This window comes from Ixodes scapularis, unplaced genomic scaffold (genome assembly GCF_016920785.2).
Source record: "Ixodes scapularis isolate PalLabHiFi unplaced genomic scaffold, ASM1692078v2 PGA_scaffold4__175_contigs__length_147842914, whole genome shotgun sequence".
Lineage (NCBI taxonomy): Eukaryota > Metazoa > Arthropoda > Arachnida > Ixodida > Ixodidae > Ixodes > Ixodes scapularis.
Window position 1 is genome coordinate 41410299 of NW_024609879.1, and position 17268 is coordinate 41427566.

A 17268-nucleotide genomic window follows, 5' to 3' on the forward strand; every position below is an offset into this window, starting at 1 on the left:
ACTTTGGAAAGCTCGGTGGCGACGGAGAAATTCTGCACAAGCTACTTGTAGAGCGAGCTTCTCGAAATCCAAACTGGGTGAGCACATCCACTTTTGTCTGTATTGTTTCCCTAATTAACTTTAACTTTTTATTCTAACAGTTGAGCACTCTGATGACTGACAAAACGTTTTAGTTTTCAGAAATATCTCTTGCACATTTTTTGAAGTCTAGGCTTCCCATGTCGAGCACGTCACTGGCAATGTGTCTTCCGAAAAACAAATTTCCTTCGAAAGAAAATCAACTCAGGTATATTTCACCTTTTATTATAGCCTAATTTCTCCGCGGCATGCTTAATCCTCAAACTGATAGAATTGTGTATATGCTTTGCAGGCAGGCAGCCGCGCTCGCAGCAGGTGCACTGGATTTGAAGCTTTTAATTGAAAGGTGAGGTACTCCACTACAAGGCAGCTTTATATACCTTTATCTAGTGGAATTTGTGGAGATCGGGTTGCCCTCCCCCGCGCCGAACCTCCGGACCCCAATTTTCGGCAACTCGCACTCGATGCCTCCGACATGCGTCATGCTTCGGGGGACCGGCCATGGCCTCGCGCAGCACAAGGTCCGGCTGGACTACTCCCCTAAGCCGTCTGACGTCACGGGACTGGCTCCCCAGAAGAAAGGACCCAAGGCTTGAAAAGGGGAAGCCGGACAAAAGAAAGGCTCTCTTGGACGGCAGCGCTCTCGAACGGCGGGACACGAAGGATGGTGCAGCGGTGACAAGGAGACGAAGACGCTGGCGCGGGATTTGGCGGGAGACGGACGCAGGCGCGTGGAGTGCGGGCAGTACGTCGAGTGGCGGACTCGACAAACGGACCGGACAGCAACCCTGGACGACGACGTCCCCATGACGCGGTGTGGACGACCACCGCTGAGACTTGGAGAAGCTGCTGTGGCAGCGAACTCTCCCCCGGCCTCGCTGATGACCGTCCCCCGATCCCGAAACCCCCCCGAGGCAATAAGTGAGTGAATAAACCCTTTTGCCGAGAGCGAAGTATTGCTGTGCCATATTCATCCGGACACAGGGTCTGTGAGAATCGGAGTTAGAAGATGTCCGCATAAACTGGCGCGCAACGTGGGGCCTCATTTTTGATCAGGCAGGCATTCCGATTTTCTAACCTGTTTCCGGTTGAATTGGGGCACTGTTTCGCGCTCTTTTTGGGGGTCATCTTCGTTGCGGGAGCGCCGCGCGAAGTTTCGTTGCGGGCACGCCGCACTAAGGTCCTGACATTATCGCCTGCTTGAGGAGGAGGCGCGGACCTTGACCGTTGTCTTTAGGGATTAACCCTTTGTCCCAGCCAGTCAGGAATTTACTTATCTTCCGTTACGAGAAGCGACTTGAGTATTTGCTGTTCAGCGCACGGTTGGGTGCTGGCAGGTTGATCCTGCTATGCAAGAGCGCTATGTGCGTCGAAATTACCGCACCCCTCGAGGCATGTAGCGTCGGGCGTCACCCCACCTAAGCCTCCGGCCGTCCATGTCTGCTGGAAAAGATGCCGGCTCAACGTTTGAGGGATGTGACGCGCCTAACCGCCTTTGCTCGCGAGTCGATGTATTGTTTTGAACCGCTTGTTACCGATCGGACGCGTTAGAGAGGCATCGCTCCGGGTGGAGAACGCACCCATTGCGGGTGGCGGTTGCATGTACTGTGTTTGGAAATTATTGCCGCATTGCATTTTGTCCGGAAGGAGACTAGCGTCTCGGTTTGATCGAATGCTAGCTGCCAGTTGGCCTTGCTTGTGCTGTCGGCGCGGTTTTGAGCGTCGTTAGTTGACAGCGTTTTAAGGTACGGATGCGCTCTTGTGGTTCCGACCAAGATCGCTTTGAACGAGTACCTTGTGGCCAGAGACTACATTTAGGGGCTGAGCCCACTAAATCCGGCCGGGTACGCGATGTCCGGTGCGTGGACATCGGAATCCCGAAAACCACAGAGTTTCCGTTTTCACTTTATCAGTGGCTGTGCGTGTGTAATGAATGCTCCGTGGAGTCCAGTCTGACGCGGTGGGCATCACCCGTGCGTTTCTGGTTGTAGGGTCGTGAGGTTGATCCCGTTTAATTGTGCGCACAGTTGGTTCCGCATCCTCACACCGCCATATCGATGGTTAAGCCTCGCGGCGGGAGTTACTCTTTCATCTAGTTTGCTCCGCCTCCGGAGGAGCGGCGGCTAGCGCGCGCTTTGCGCTGCCGCCGTATACAGTACGGCTCTCGGCCGTGTTTGGGTTCGCCTTGGGACGCGAAGGCGTAGAGAGCGTAATTGGTCGTGCAGAGACCCGGATTAGACATAAATTATAAATTTAGGGGAGACAAGATAGCTAGGTGAGGAAAGAGCTGTTCTCGTGCAGTGAAGACCTGCACGAGGGGAGTGGCGGTCTTGCGATAATGTGACGAGTTGTTCATAGTTTTATCCTGTACAGATGCGCAGTTGGCCCGGGAAAACGTACGGTTCACGTCGGCGGGTGCGTGCCCGGGAAGCCTAGAAATTATGGCAGCGGCATGGCCGTCGGCAGCCTATGACTGTTTTGCGTTGGGTCAGCCCGTCGCTGTACAAACTGCTGCCTTAGCATGAATGGGTAGCGGGTGTTGGAATGCGGCGGTAAACGCGGTAGACACTTCGACGCTGCGGAAACTGTTTATGCAGAGCAAATATAGTTTATTAGCTCGTCCATCTCCAAGACTGGCCGGTTAGATTATTTGGCATTTCGGTATCGCGCTCGTTGCGCGGATGTTGAGAGGTGCGCGTGTGGGAGACTCTTATTGTTCGAACTCTGCCTGTCCTCACAGTCGCAAGAAGACTTTTCAGTCATGCAGCGTGTTGACTTGGCTGGGGGCGAGCTTTGTGCAAACCTACTGCGTTTGTATGTGGACACGTTGCTCGATTCGAGAACGTTGAAGAGTCGCGACACGCGTTGACGGCATACACTTATTGCTCGATCCCGGCCGGCCTTGACATCAGTTGGAAGACTTTTTAGGTATGCGGTGTCGGGGTTCGGCCGGGGGAGAACTCTAACGTGCGTCAATTCGCTTATCACGGTTGTCGAGCCCGTGCGGGGTTCGGTGCGGACCGCCTTTACGCTCTCGTCGCTCCTGTTGGGTGGTTACCTCCGAGCGGTGAAGCGGTAACGTCTGGTACATGCCCAGACGTTACGGCCAAAGCCGTGTAAATAGGCTTTCCAATGAGATCTGCTGTTCGCACGATCTAGGTACTGTTCCCTTTCTACTGGCGTAAGTGGCCGGTACCACGGAACAACGGCCTCTCAGTAAGGTGATTACACCTTCTGATGAAGGTGTGCTGCGTAGCTTGGCTGTAGCGATTTTGTAGCTCGGGTGTCGCGAACGCCGAGTGCATGGGTGCCTGTCTTGGGTAATTGCTACTGTTGCCAGCGTGTTCCTTATAAGTCGAACCTCGCGAACGGGACAGGATTTGTGGCCGTTTCTGTTTTACGGGAGGTTATTGTTAGTTCTTGAGGTTTTGTACGTTCTTCGCGAATGTGTTGGAGATTAATAATGTTGTCAGAGGTGTGCGGTTCTGAGGCTCTGGTAGATTGCTTACTCCTTTAAAAGAATGCGGTTGAGTTTGATAGGAGCAAATGTTGTATAGTGGGCGTATGTACGATTTGAGTATACAATGAATGCTCACGCTTTTTAGTTCAGGAATAGATTTCCTCTTAGGTACCTCTTGAACGTGTAGCGTGACGTTCTTGATAATTGCCTGCCTGTTGGTATTGAAATGAAGAGTTTTGTTTTTATTTTGTGGCATGTCCATAGATCGAAAGATTTTGGTTTCGTCGCGCTGTCTGTATAGCGTGCCGGTATTCGTTTTTGCGCGATTCCCTGTCTGTTACATTGGGGACGGAAGCGAACTTTAAGAGCCGGCGTGTTGTGTGTGCCTGAGCGCCCGTCCGTGTTGTGAGCTGTGGTGCTCCGGGCCAGTTCGTGGACCGTGCTCCGTCGATCACGAGCTTCCCAGTGAATGGACGTTCACCGCTGACCTGCTTGGTTTGATGCCATCATCATCATCGAGGGTGCTCGTCGTCATCAGTGACTATCAGCTGAACGAGTTCCCTGCCTGAGGTCCTGGGGACCACGGAACCCTGGGTCCCCCTGAGTCCGAGCCTTGAGGGGAGGGAGGTGTGAAGATCTGGCTGCCCTCCCCCGCGCCGAACCTCCGGACCCGAATTTCCGGCAACTCGCACTCGATGCCTATGACATGCGTCATGCCTCGGGGGACTGGCCATGGCCTCGCGCAGCACAAGGTCCGGCTGGACCACTCCCCTAAGCCGTCTGACGTCACGGGACTGGCTCCCCAGAAGAAAGGACCCAAGGCTTGAAAAGGGGAAGCCGGACAAAAGAAAGGCTCTCTTGGACGGCAGCGCTCTCGAACGGCGGGACCCGAAGGATGGTGCAGCGGTGACAAGGAGACGAAGACGCTGGCGCGGGATTTGGCGGGAGACGGACGCAGGTGCGAGGAAAGTGCGGGCACTTCGTCGAGTGGCGGACTCGACAAACGGACCGAACAGCGACCGTGGACGACGACGTCCCCGTGACGCGGTGGGGACGACCACCGCTGGGACTTGGAGAAGCTGCTGTGGCAGCGGACTTTCCCCCGGCCTCGCTGATAACCGTCCCCCGATCCCGAAACCCCCCAAGGCAATGAGTGAGTGAATAAACCCTTTTGCCGAGAGGGAAGTATTTCAGTGTCATATTTATCCGGAGACAGGGTCTGTGGGAATCGGAGTTAAAAGATGCCCGCAAATTATAATTATTTGTTGTTACTTAATAAATGTTGGCGCCATCTAGGAGGCGGTGCACAAATAATTCGAGTCAGCCAATGTCCCGTTACTTACTCTGGCCAGGCGTCGGACACAGTGGCGGCGTCAGCGTTAAGCAAGAACTCGGATCTAATCTCAGGCTTTGTGTCCAGGACGTGTGTGTTACCAATGTCGGTAGATGCGGTTTTGAAATTTTTTTATATGTGCAACATCTGATTCCTTCTAATTTATCATATTTCCACGCAGACAACATCTCCCGCCTGATGTCAGCGGAAAAGCTCCTTTGGACATGTCGCAATACCAGCGTATCTTCAGTGTTTACCGCACGCCTGCTATAGCCTGCGACCAACTGGATTTCAATACGCCCCTCGAGAAATCTGGAAAACACGTGGTAGCCATACACAATGGCCAGGTACGTGTGCGCTGAACTTCCATTGGGTGCAATCGATGTCAGGTAATGTGCCGTCTTAATCCTGCAATAAGCCACATATTTCTCTAGAGACCTACCAAGATGATCACTCTGCAAATTTCAAGATGCGCCGTCGGTGAAGGCGAATCTAGGAGTCCAATATATGTATCATCGCTTTAGAAAAAGGTTTTGGTGAAAGTTAAAAAGGATGTTCCTTCGGTTGAGATCCATAAGAAATTATATGCAACGTGCACAGAATAACCGAGGTGGCAGGATGGAACTTTCCAGAGGCACTAGATTAAGACAGCCACGTAGCACCAAATGTGACAGAGATGCGTGTAGCGAAGCGCACTGAAATATATTATTATAAACCTTTACAAGCAGCTGTGAGGGGCTTTAATATAGGTAACGAATCTCACACTAAAGAAAATAAAAACGAAGTAAATAATAACCCTGCTGTGTTCATTAAAAGTGACATATCATAATCATGAATGTCGTTTCACCGATATGCGAGATTCTGCAAAAGTTGGTGGTGATAAAAAACCCATGTTTTTTTTTTTGCCTAACGATCGCGTCGCCAAGGAGAGGTTAAGCGCTTAGATCTATTTCTGTCTCAGCTTTTCGAAATCGGTAACTTCGACGCACTAAGGAGTGAATCAATTCATCATAATGGACACCCATATCTCGCCTTATACATCCTGGCAAAGGAGAAGCAAACTGTTTTAGTTTGCTTCCCCTGTCACTTAATGGTTTCAGGAGATTTTGGATCAGATTATATTACGTATGTGTAACTGCTGCATGTTTGGTGTGTGAGAGCAAAGGACAGGAGAGAATCAGAGAAGACAAAGCCCTAGCTATAGTTTTTGCTGCCTTCAGCAGTTACACCTATGTAATCTAATCTGATCCAAAATATCCTAAAACCATCCAATCACAGGGTGAAGAAATTTCTTCCTTGGCATCCAGGGTTGCGTGTCAAGTGATAACAGCGTCACAACTTAGCGCAAAGCCGCGCTTACGTCAATATCTCAGGGGGCGGGGGAGATTTTGCTCGTGTCCCCGCCTTGGCGTGGGATCTATATGAAAATGGCGGTATTTTATTCGCGTGTCTGGCAACTCTATTCACCTTCCTCAGCGGGATACTGGTGGTGGCATAGGCATAGCGACACCCGTGGCTTGTGATGTTGCGTGTGTCGTCCGAGGCACCCGAAGGAGTTATTGATGTTCATCAATGTCCTGAAGCCGCTCTTCATACTATTGGTTGGGGCTCTACGTTCTTTTTTGTGGCATCCAGCCCTTCAAGAAGCATTTCTGTTCCTTTTTGTGTTGCGCTATATACTTCATGATATGTTGTACCAACTAGCTCACCAGATAATCCTGAAGTATCCAACAGCACTGATACCATAATTGCGTATCGCCGCCTCATGTACGCCTTCATTTTTACACTTTCGGCAACGCGCACCGAGTCGTTTTATCGAAAATGTCACCGCTAAAAGCGCTTGATAACACAGACACCCCCTCGGCTCCCCGTGGTTCGTGTGAATGCTGGAGTCCTGGAGGGAGTCCCGCTTCTTCCGCCGAGCAATGACGTCAGGCACATTCCTCCCTGCAAAGTATCCCCGTGTCAATGCTGCACTACAATTAGCGCCAGGGCGATCGGTGACGGAGTAATAACGAAACGATATTGGTGGCCGAGTCTGTTGGCGCATCGGAGGTCAAAGCACGGGGTACGAAGTTGAAGGCACGTGGTGCATAGATATCTCCTTCCGGTGGCATTTTTAATTTTCAGCGGACCGAAATCTCGGCAATTGAGTTCCAGATATGTGGTCGAGTGTCCTCCATAGCGACGCGCGAAAGACGTCTGTATTGATCCCAACCGTCCAGTGGTCGATGAGCGCTCCACGAATGTCGCTCATCAAGCAAATCGAAATGAATAGAGCAATTTTTCATAAGTTAGACGCCCGCAGGTTGACATTTCACCGATCGAGACATTTAGATGACTGCTTTGGTCATGCAAGCTGCAACATACTGCGACTCCCGAGAGAACATTTCTGCGTTCAAATCTATCGGCTCCTGAGAGCATCGGATCAAGAAACCCGATTCGGGTGCCACATCGTCGACTGAACTTGCCGCACGCTTGCATCAGTTACGCGCAATATCCAAATTGCGTAACATTGGATAACAGCCTCATGGCTCAGTATCGCATCGCGGAGGATTCTCTCTCGTAGGGTTGCAGTATCGCCTGGCGATTTCACCAGTTCACACCACGTCGGTGTAACCCTGCGCACGAGGGTTTGTCTGTTTGATGGCTATTTTGTAATCTCAGGAGTGTAACCATTCCTACAATGGTCCTGAAGAAGGACCAGTAGTATAAATAAATAAATAAAGAGAATACGGCGCAAGATAACCACAGAGACTGCACATGGAGACTTCACAACATAATAGCACCAGACTACGGAGACTGCTGCCCTTCTCCGGCCTTATTTTAACTATATAAAGAAGCTAATGTTCTTGCCAACTGTCTTAGACCAATTTAAGTTTGAATCCGGAGAAACCCAAGACGCTGTACTGGCTTACAGCTGAGATGGAAATTTGAAGTAAACCGAGGGCCGCGTTTCCTGTGCTAAATGTATCACACCCTAAGTGTACACCAGTTTAGTTGAGGAGTAAAACGAAATGAAATCCGGGATTTTTACCTCCATATAAAGATAAGCACCGCAGAATGCTAAAATTTCGTGTGAATGAGCGACTCTATAGGTGGTGATAAAATGAGCAAGCTAAAAAAAAAATAACGACAGAACGTTACATATATAAGAAAAACTATAGCCCAAAACGAAATCGGTTCTATCAACCAATGTCCACCCATGCCTAATAGTGGTCAAACAAATGAATGACAATGCGAGCGCAGTTGGTATTTATTTCAGTGAAACGATCTGGTCAGCGAGGAAGACGTTTAGTTTTATTTCTGCTCAGCTGTGTGATTCACTAAAATAGGTTGTACTGACGACCAGAATGCTATTTATATATTTTACTCCTAACAAATAAACCTCTGAGCAAAAACAAATCCTTACATCTGTTTTATTCTTCATCCGATCTACGACATGTTAGAAAAAAAACAAGAAAACTTTGCATCTTGTACTATTTGTCAGCGTTAATTTACACCGATTTGAAGAGTTTGGGTGAAGCATAGTTTACAAATGCGGGCCGTAAAAAAACAGTTTCAATTTCGCAATTCGATACAGATCCATGCAAACGAAAATAAGATACCATTAATTTCTCCTTGTCCTTTGCGCCTGGAAGTTGAGTGCGAGTTTTGTGCCACGCAGATCTTTACCTTCAACGCGTACGATGCCCAAGGAGTGCCCCACGACGAAAGCAGGATCCTCGCCCAGCTCATCCGAGTCGTGGAAATGTCTCCCGAGAAGGACGTCGGCGTGGGCATTCTGACGGCGGAAGACAGGAACGTCTGGGCGAAGGTGTACGCCAGTCTTGGCCAGAGTGAGTTTCAAGTCGAATCATGTACTTTACGAGGAAAATAAATCCTACTTCGCTCATGCATTGGACTGTGCGCTTAACGAACCAAATCTTCCGCGAGGAGTTTGGACGCTCGGCGTCCGAAAGATCGGAAGCGCATCGCATCAACTCCGCTCTCGCGCTTTCGAGCTTCGCCGAAAGAGGGGGCTGCCATCAGCGCCGAGACAGCAGAGATGGTTGTCTCCGCTATCTCGATGGGTTTCCAGGACCGATAGATCCGCCATCTCTCCCTATACAAAGATAATAAGCCAGAAACTGTGCGCGAGCGACCAGCAATTTCCACTACGCTAAAGAACTTTTCAATCATAAAACGCGTGCTTATGGGAGCGTTCGCCATATATGTATCGCACCGTCAAAACTGTTGATAATGGGAGACGATAAGTGGCTGACCACACGTGAACACCGCTATTGGCGACGTGCGCGATCGAAAGCGTCGCTGTGGTCGGCCGTGAACGGTTGGTCGAATCCTGACTATGACGTCAGCAAAGGAATTCTCATCGACGGAAATAAGGGGAATGTAAGAACTTCAATATTGACCATGTTGGCAATGTTGGCACCAGAGCGCTGTGATGTCAAGCTTCCACCATGATCATTATTGGCGACGTCCGCGACCGAAAGCGTCGCTGTGGTCGGCCTTCCACTAGGGTGCCTACATGTCTGTCTGTCTGAGTGTGAAGACATCCATTGTTGCCCTGAATGTGCCAGGGCATGATGCTCTCGCGCACTCGGTGCGTGACTTGGGCGGTAAAATGGCGCTTATCCATTAGTCAAAGCTACGCGTTCGAGCTGAGTGGCACCAGACTGTACGCGCTTCAAGATGCATAAAAAAACGATTGGGCGGAAAAATGGCTGAGATGTCACCACTCAAGCAAAAGCGCGCTTGTGTATGAAGGCACTCTACCTTCCACGATTGGCCCAAAAGCTGTCTATGACGTCGGAAAGGGTATACCATCGACGGAAATAAGAGGAATGAAAGAACTTTAATTTCGACGGTGTTGGCAGTGTTGCTTTGAGAGCGAAATGATTTCAGGCTTCCACCATGCTATTTACAAACACCATCGAACTTGTTTTTCGCAAGGTAATGACGTCACGAGAGGGAACCATACGAGAGCGCCACCAAAACGTCTCGCCGCTAATATGAGTGTCCACTCTAAACTCTCAAGAAAAAAGGGTGTCGAAAGGTGTATTCTTACATCCTTTGTCCCATATAATACACCCCCAAACTTCAATTCGACGTACAGTGCCCTACAGTCGAACAGAGGGCCCGGTAATTTTACGAGGGGCTTGATAGCCGTGTGGTACAACCTATTATCGAAAGGAAGAAGAAGCCAACTGGGCGTAAGACGTGTCTTTTCGATCGTCCGAAAGCCAGCCGGACCAGTGGCACAGACCATGCTTTCGATCGACATGGTGCTCAGGCTGCTCAGTTACAAGCTGGACCGCAGGCTGAAAGACTCCAAGGCACGCTTTCGTAAAGACCGCCGCTCGGCCAACACCGGCGCCAACCCCTGCAGCCCGCCCGCGGGGGTGATGGATTCCCTGCGTCGCCGGTAATTCGGCCGGCTACTATGCAGGTCGGACACGCGAGAAGCCGACTCCAGGTGTTCGAGACCGGCCTGCTAGAAGTAAGCAGCCAATGGCAGCACCGCGAAGACCACAACCGCGAAGAATGCTATTAGGCCTAATGCACATACCTAATCATAAGCAATCTCATCTTGTATATTACATCATCATATAATCCCCTTCATTAGACGCGGCACCGCGGGCCTCCTTGGTACGGGCTGTTGCCTTTCTGCGGTGCCGCGGCTCTCCTGAGCAAATGAAGATTATTATTATTATTATTATTATTATTATTAATATTATTATTATTATTAAAATAGGTAAAGTACGTATCAAAGACCACATAAAAAATACCGAGTTTTTACAGCAGGGTCAAAAAAACCCGGATTATTTTTTTCGTGTTCAGTAAAACATATATTTGCTATTTGAATAAGTTGTACCACACGGCTATAAAGCCCCTCGTAAAATTTCGAGCCGTCTGTTCGACTGTAGGGCACTGTACGTCGAATTGAAGTTTAGGGGTGTATTATATGGTACAAAGGGTGTAAGAATACACCTTTTCACACACTCTTTTCTTGAGAGTGTATGTGGGAGCCGGCCTTTAAGCTGTCGGCGCACAGGCCAGTAAATTTCGCGTATTAAGTTATTTTCACTATACTTCGTTTAAATTTAAATGTAGACAAAGCCGACGTTACGAGGTAAGGGCGTCGATCAAGCAGCGTAAGAAGCGCAAGTCGCTAGGCCTTTTCTGCTTATGATTGGTTCAGCAATGTGAGAACACGTACGTACAGTCGGGGACAAATGTCTCCAGAACACGCGAGCTGCGACAGAAACGCATTGCTCTGCCATCTGCCGGCCGGTCGCGTGGTTTCGAGATCACAGAAACGAGCACGCGTGTCCTACTCTCCCTGCCAGCATGTCCGTTTTCCCGCTCTTCTGCGCCGCGGCGGCTAACTCGGAATCGGGCGCGTGGTACCGCGTCGGAGAGAGTGCTTACTGACATGGCACCTATAAAGCAAGAAGTCACGGCAGGTCAAATGAGCGATAAGCTGAACTGGTTATAATGCAAGGTGCGCTGACACGGCAAATGCGGCGCAATGCCCCAGGCGGTATCTCGAGTTTCGCATTATGTAGCAGACGCTCGTCTGCCGCCAGCACTATCTCCGAGGCGACACAACGTGCCCGATTCCTAGTTAGGTGCCGTGCCACAGAAGAGCGGGAACACACACATCTTTGCAGGCAGAGTAGGACGCGCATGCGGTTTTGCAGGATCTACAAACCAGGCGACCCGCAGGCAGATAGCAGAGCAATGCTTTTCAGCCGCAGATCGCACGTCCTGGGGACTTTTGTCCCCGACTGTACAGAAGCAAGTGCATTTTGGAAGCTGTCTGATCGATCCCAATAGTTCGTCGCACCTGCTGCGTCGACACTTTAGGTGAAAAAAAATGTGGTGGAATAGGTTGTCGAATAGAATTTCAGCCCTTTTTTTGCAACGACGCTCTTTATGGCTGGGTTCCGTGGATTTTTCGTGCACGTCAAAAAAATCTCTATTTTCCCAGTTAAATGTAGCACAAAAATTTGCCCGTCTATATTAGCTGAAAAATATTCTCTGCAAAGTGTAGCGGGAAATTTTTTCCGCTAAAGTTAGCGCAAATATTTTCCCGTCAATCTCATTAAAACAACTTCCCAGGCAAGTTTAGTCGAAAAAGTTCACCGCAATATTTAGCGGAACAATTTCCCAGCTATGTTTCGCAGGGAAATTTTCCCGCTAAATATAGCGGGGAAATTACCGGGAAAAAGGACGAGGAGGGAAGCGCTCGCTTTCTAGTTGTCGTCGTTCATAGCGCTTGCGTGCTTAGTTTCCTTTCCTTCCCCTGGGTGGCGGTGCCGTCGCGCGTGCCTAGTTTCCTCCGGCTCCTCGGGGCGTCGATAGCCATGGACATGTGGGTGCGCACCTTCCTCATGAGGGCCAGCGATCTAGGCAATACATATGTTCGTAGCTTTGTTCAAAATTTTGCGTTACGCCTGCGTGGTGTGCTAAACAGATTCGCAGGTCATCCACCCTCATAGAGTAGATGGCTCAGAGTTGTTTTTATTCTTACGCAAGAGACCCTGTTTCGAAAGTCACTTTGCCATTTGTGAGAAGGTCGGAACCACTGCGCAATGGCAGGACAACTAATACCAGGGTACGTGCAAGTCATTGCGTAAGGCTGCAGACGTCGGAGGGTAGCAATGTTCGAGATCTTTACATCAAAGTAGTTGCCTGACCAGTGGATAGAGAGCTGTTACGCATTCGCTACCATTAGGTTGCTTCAACCTGATTGGTTTCGGATTCAAAGTGTACGCGTCTGTGTTGCTGCAATATGTCGTTTTTGATTAATTTTATGATAAAAATGTGTTCCTTTTAGGCTGGAAAAAATGCGAACATTGGTACCGGGCTAGATTTAGAACCACAAAGTTGTTTTGTACACACATCGCAGGTATTTTTTGGAACACGTTTGATGCATCAGGTTTTGTTTCTTGTTAATGCTGGGTTCGGCGAAGAGACCTTTGAACTGATTCACAGGGAGGACTAGCATCGTCTATAACCGTGTCTGATGACACTGGCTGGAAACAAATACAACCAGGAAAAATACTAGTGCATAATTGCTTAGTGATTAAGCAAGTCCATAACTTGATTAACAAATCTAAATCGTGAAGAACTCATGAACTTGAAAGTTTACTTATCACTGCCTGGATCCCGTAGACGTTACCTTTTTGAGAACTTCGCAAAGTAGAGAGTTTTCTATATTGACGCAAACAATATATAGTTACCTAAAAAAAATTTTCGGACACTTTCCGATAAAAAAAAAGTAATTGTAAAATATTTCCATCTTCGCCATAAACCAAGTAGGACATTTCATACATTATGTACCCCGCTAAGGTTCTATAGAACTGCATTGCAGAACATTGGTTTTAGGAAATAAACTATTTGTTATACGGACATGCGTATACTGCGTACTTAAAATATGCCATGAATGACAAGCCCGTCAAATTAAGGCTGAAATTTTGCTTTGCCCCAAGTAAAATTACAGGGCGTAAGAAAAAAGACCTCAGAACGCATGGCTCATATCGAACGCCAGGCGCCACTTCATGGATTTCTGTACATATATCTTCATTTTTTAAACAGATGCTCTTTTTGAATTTCGGTGCCGCCAGCCAGTAAAAGCAAACCTCTATTCGGCCTCGACAACGACGCGCACAAATGATTTTATGGAGGCGGCTTTTTCTCGGTGTGAACTTTTGCGGCTCCGAAGCACTCCCAAGTTGTCTGTGGCAGTGTTTTGTGTCGGAAGTTCTAACCTTTATATTTAAATAAATTTATTGTATTAAACTAGATTTTTCAGCATATTGTTAAAACACGAAATACTGCAGGCATTGGACGGAGGCCCTGTATTAGTATGTAGCGCGTTCGATGTCGTGGACGGAATAGATGGTGCGACCGACTCCGAGCTTAGGTGAACACGTTCTGTTTATTCTCTCGTGCCGCTGGGCTCGCATCGACGAGTAACGTCGTCGTCTTTTATATGCGGCTTGGTAGGCCGATTGACCGCCACAAGTATTTTTTTTTTTAATTTGTAAATAAACCAATCAAGGAAAGGTTTATATTGCAAAAACGATTACCAACGTCAACACATGAAGGCGTAATAATATGAACAAAGAAATTCCCTCATGCTTACGTACTATAATGCCAAGCCGCGAAAATGCGCGTTAAAATTTCGTCGGTTTTCTATTCCAGAAGCTCCCCCTTTAATTATATTGAGCGGTTTTTGATCTGTTATATATTTAAAAAAAAAAAAAGGAAATGCTTTCAGAAATAACACAGAGTGGCTCCCTATGCTGCTGGTTTTTGCATCATTCTTCGCGCTTTACTATGAATGTGCTGCCGCTTGCAGTAAGCAAGCCTGAGTTGTCGAAAGTAATCCTCCTGTGAAAGTGCTGTTTTCGAGTAATTTGTATGCTCAATGTTCATCAGTGGTGGCTTTTATTCCTGTGCGCCACGTAAGCTGACTGTAATAACTTAAAACTACGTGTAGATAATAATGTGATACAATTAAATAGTAAATATAAATACCCGACGAAACATTCCGAAGCAAGGCAAAAACGTGTGCTGAAAGGCCACTCGGATTCAACGTATCCGCCCACGCTCGTAGGGGAAAGCGGAGCGAGATGTTGAAGCAACCTGATGGCGGCCACATCACGCGACCCCAATATTAGAGCGCCCATGCGAGGATCGGCTATATGGTTTATAGTAAACGCCGAAGCATTTAAACAGTGTCAAAATTGTGACACCACATACTTCATAGATTTTTCTTTCTGCAAGCGTAATACTGCCCTTTATTCTAAGCAAGAGATTGAAGTCTGCACTGACATTGAGGGTTTCGTTCGTCATTTTGCAGAAATTCTGTAGCATCGAACAAAGGCACGCTTATGAAAGCGGTCCATCAAGTTTCCTAAATTCGAAAGAACAAAGTGCTTATAGGGACTACTGTATGTGATGTTACAATTTTGTGCAGGCGTATCGTTCCCAGTTTGGTGCAACAATGGCTAGCATGCTTCGTGGCATGGTGTGACAACGAAATATACCTCTTTTCTGTAGTCCTCTGCGCAAGGGCCTATTCGCGCTCCTAGCGTGTCGCCGTCATTGTGGTAGTGCCGCCGCGCTAGCCACGCCTTGGTACAAGTAGCATCAAAGTAGCCAAGGTAGTTTAAGTCGTGTTGTGATCGTGTTCATCGTGTTTATCTGCAGTTGACCGGGACTGTGTGTCTGACCTTTTTCTCTTTATAACGCCCAGCATCATTGGTGGCACAGCGAAATGTTTACAGAGTGATAGCTTGGTTAATTCAACGGCCTCAGAAAGACGCCATGCCATATACAGTGATACATGTCATGCTATAATACCTTTCTCTTGTTCCGCAGTTTGTTGCTCAAATTCAAGAGGGAAAGAAAACACTAATCGTTTATTTTACACACCCTTTCGCCCGATGTACTCGTTAATCAACCACAAAGAACTAAATAGCAGCTGTTCATCTGTTGATCAATGCCGCGGAGCGCAAGCACAGGACAACCACTTTCTTTCAGATGGCAACAACGTTTATTTAATGTAGAAAAATTGCACTCTGAACGAGATCCCAACTAAGATAAAGTGAAAAGGGGATGAAAAAGGACAGGACAAAACTGTGAGGCACCACACCGAAACCGAACCATCATCGTAGTTCTTCCCGTGCCTCGCGTTTTCTCCCTCCCCCTTTCCATCTCCCAATTTTCCTTCCCCCTTATTAAGCTATCTTAGTTGGGTTTTCGTTCAGGGTGCAATTTTGTCGCCCCCAAAAAAATGTTTTTCCTCAATGAAAGAACGTGGTTATCCTCTGATTTTCCTCTGCGTTTTATTTATTTTTTGTTGCTTTTAATTAAGCAACAAACTTGTTGCGAAAAGTGTATTTAATTGTATTTATGATTTCTCTAGGTCATTAAAAATGTATTTTTCAGCGTTTTTAGTGTGAAGCGAAGTATAAGGGCTCGTTTGTATGGCGTCCGCTTAAGGCCGGCGTATGGTAAGACTAACTATAAAGAAAAGAAACCTGTTAACGGAAACAGCGCGCTAGTATGAGAGTGCACCACAACTCGCGACTTAAAAACTTGAGACCGAAAAATAACGCAATGACTTTTTATTCGAAAAAAATAAATTGAAAATCGCAAAGCGGAACCCAGTACTACAATAAAGAATGGTTTCCGATCATTGGGACGCAGATTCTCTGAACGAAGCGTCTTTGGAAGCGATCAAGAGGGCTTCACTCGTGGTGTGCCTTGACGGCAGACTGGACGACGTGGATCCCTATGAGGTGGCCTGGCCCCGGCAGGTATACAAGGGCGGTCCGAACGCCGAATCTGCAGCCAATCGATGGTGGGACAAGCCGGTTCAGGTAAGCACCAAGACGGGTTGAATACTCTAGACACATACCCTCTAGCATAAGCCGCTACTGCGCTGGAATGCATGGGAACATTCATAGGCGCGAAGTACCATCCTGCACATAATAAGTTACAAAACGCGACCAATGTCTGTTGAATATTTCGAGCACCGCGCATGCGCTGAGGTGGAAGTGCGCCGTGCATGGGGTGGCCTCGGCCCTCCAGCTGGCGACCACGCCACCGTGTCGTAGTCTGTAAGAGGAGAGCGGCTGACGCCGAAGCACTTTCCAGTGTTAAAACCAGCTGTGTCCTCCGTAGTACCGACATGAGGCCTTTTTCGTTTGCCTTCCGTTAATCAACGAAACTCTTTGCCTTAAGCGCGTTTTCTGCGGCTTGGCCATTGAATATTTTTTTGTTTATTGTTGAGCCCTTTGCCGAAATATAAAGGCCGTTGTGGACCAATGCCAAGCAAAGATCCAAGTTATTTTTACATGTCTCGATAAGCAATAGAGGAAACAGTGTTTCGGAATGCATCACGAACTATCAGTTAACAATAGAGCGGTAGTAAATTAGGCAAGAAATCTAGAGATGTAATGTTCAAGTGCATACATAAATCGCTCTATCATAGTAACAAAATACATTCCCTAGTCGACCTGCGTACATATCGTCCTAAATTTGCTGCAGATTGGCTACGAAAACTTGGCACTTACTGTAGTCCCTGACAAGATAAAAATGGTAGGGGGGATCTTCAGTTGTCGAGCGTCCAGAGGGGGCCTGCTACCTTCGGCAACGCTTCGCTCCGGCATCTCGTGCACACCGTGATCGCGCGACATCAAAGCACGGCGGAAGTCAATGAAGACGTCCTGGAGGCCAGGCGTTGAGACTCGGATTGTCGTTCACACACTGTCGGCGACTAAAATACCAGACATCTTAGAAAAAAATAAAAACATGGCCAGGGCGATGCCTTATTACTGATCCCTTCTTCTGTCCTGCTGAGACTTTAAAGGGACCA

General features: G+C 48.1%; 1 protein-coding gene across 1 annotated transcript in view; it reads left to right on the forward strand.

The window, feature by feature from the left end:
* Positions 1–239: 239 nt before the first annotated feature.
* The window catches only part of LOC121047347 (carnitine O-acetyltransferase), a gene marked incomplete at its 3' end in the record, with an annotated part of 39752 nt that continues 22723 nt past the window's right edge, over positions 240–17268 (forward strand). Inside the window, exons 1-5 of the mRNA XM_042293553.1 lie at positions 240–286; positions 371–424; positions 5053–5218; positions 8539–8710; positions 16098–16270. Coding sequence (XP_042149487.1) covers positions 240–286; positions 371–424; positions 5053–5218; positions 8539–8710; positions 16098–16270 — 612 coding nt within the window. The remainder of the gene's footprint in view (positions 287–370; positions 425–5052; positions 5219–8538; positions 8711–16097; positions 16271–17268) is intronic.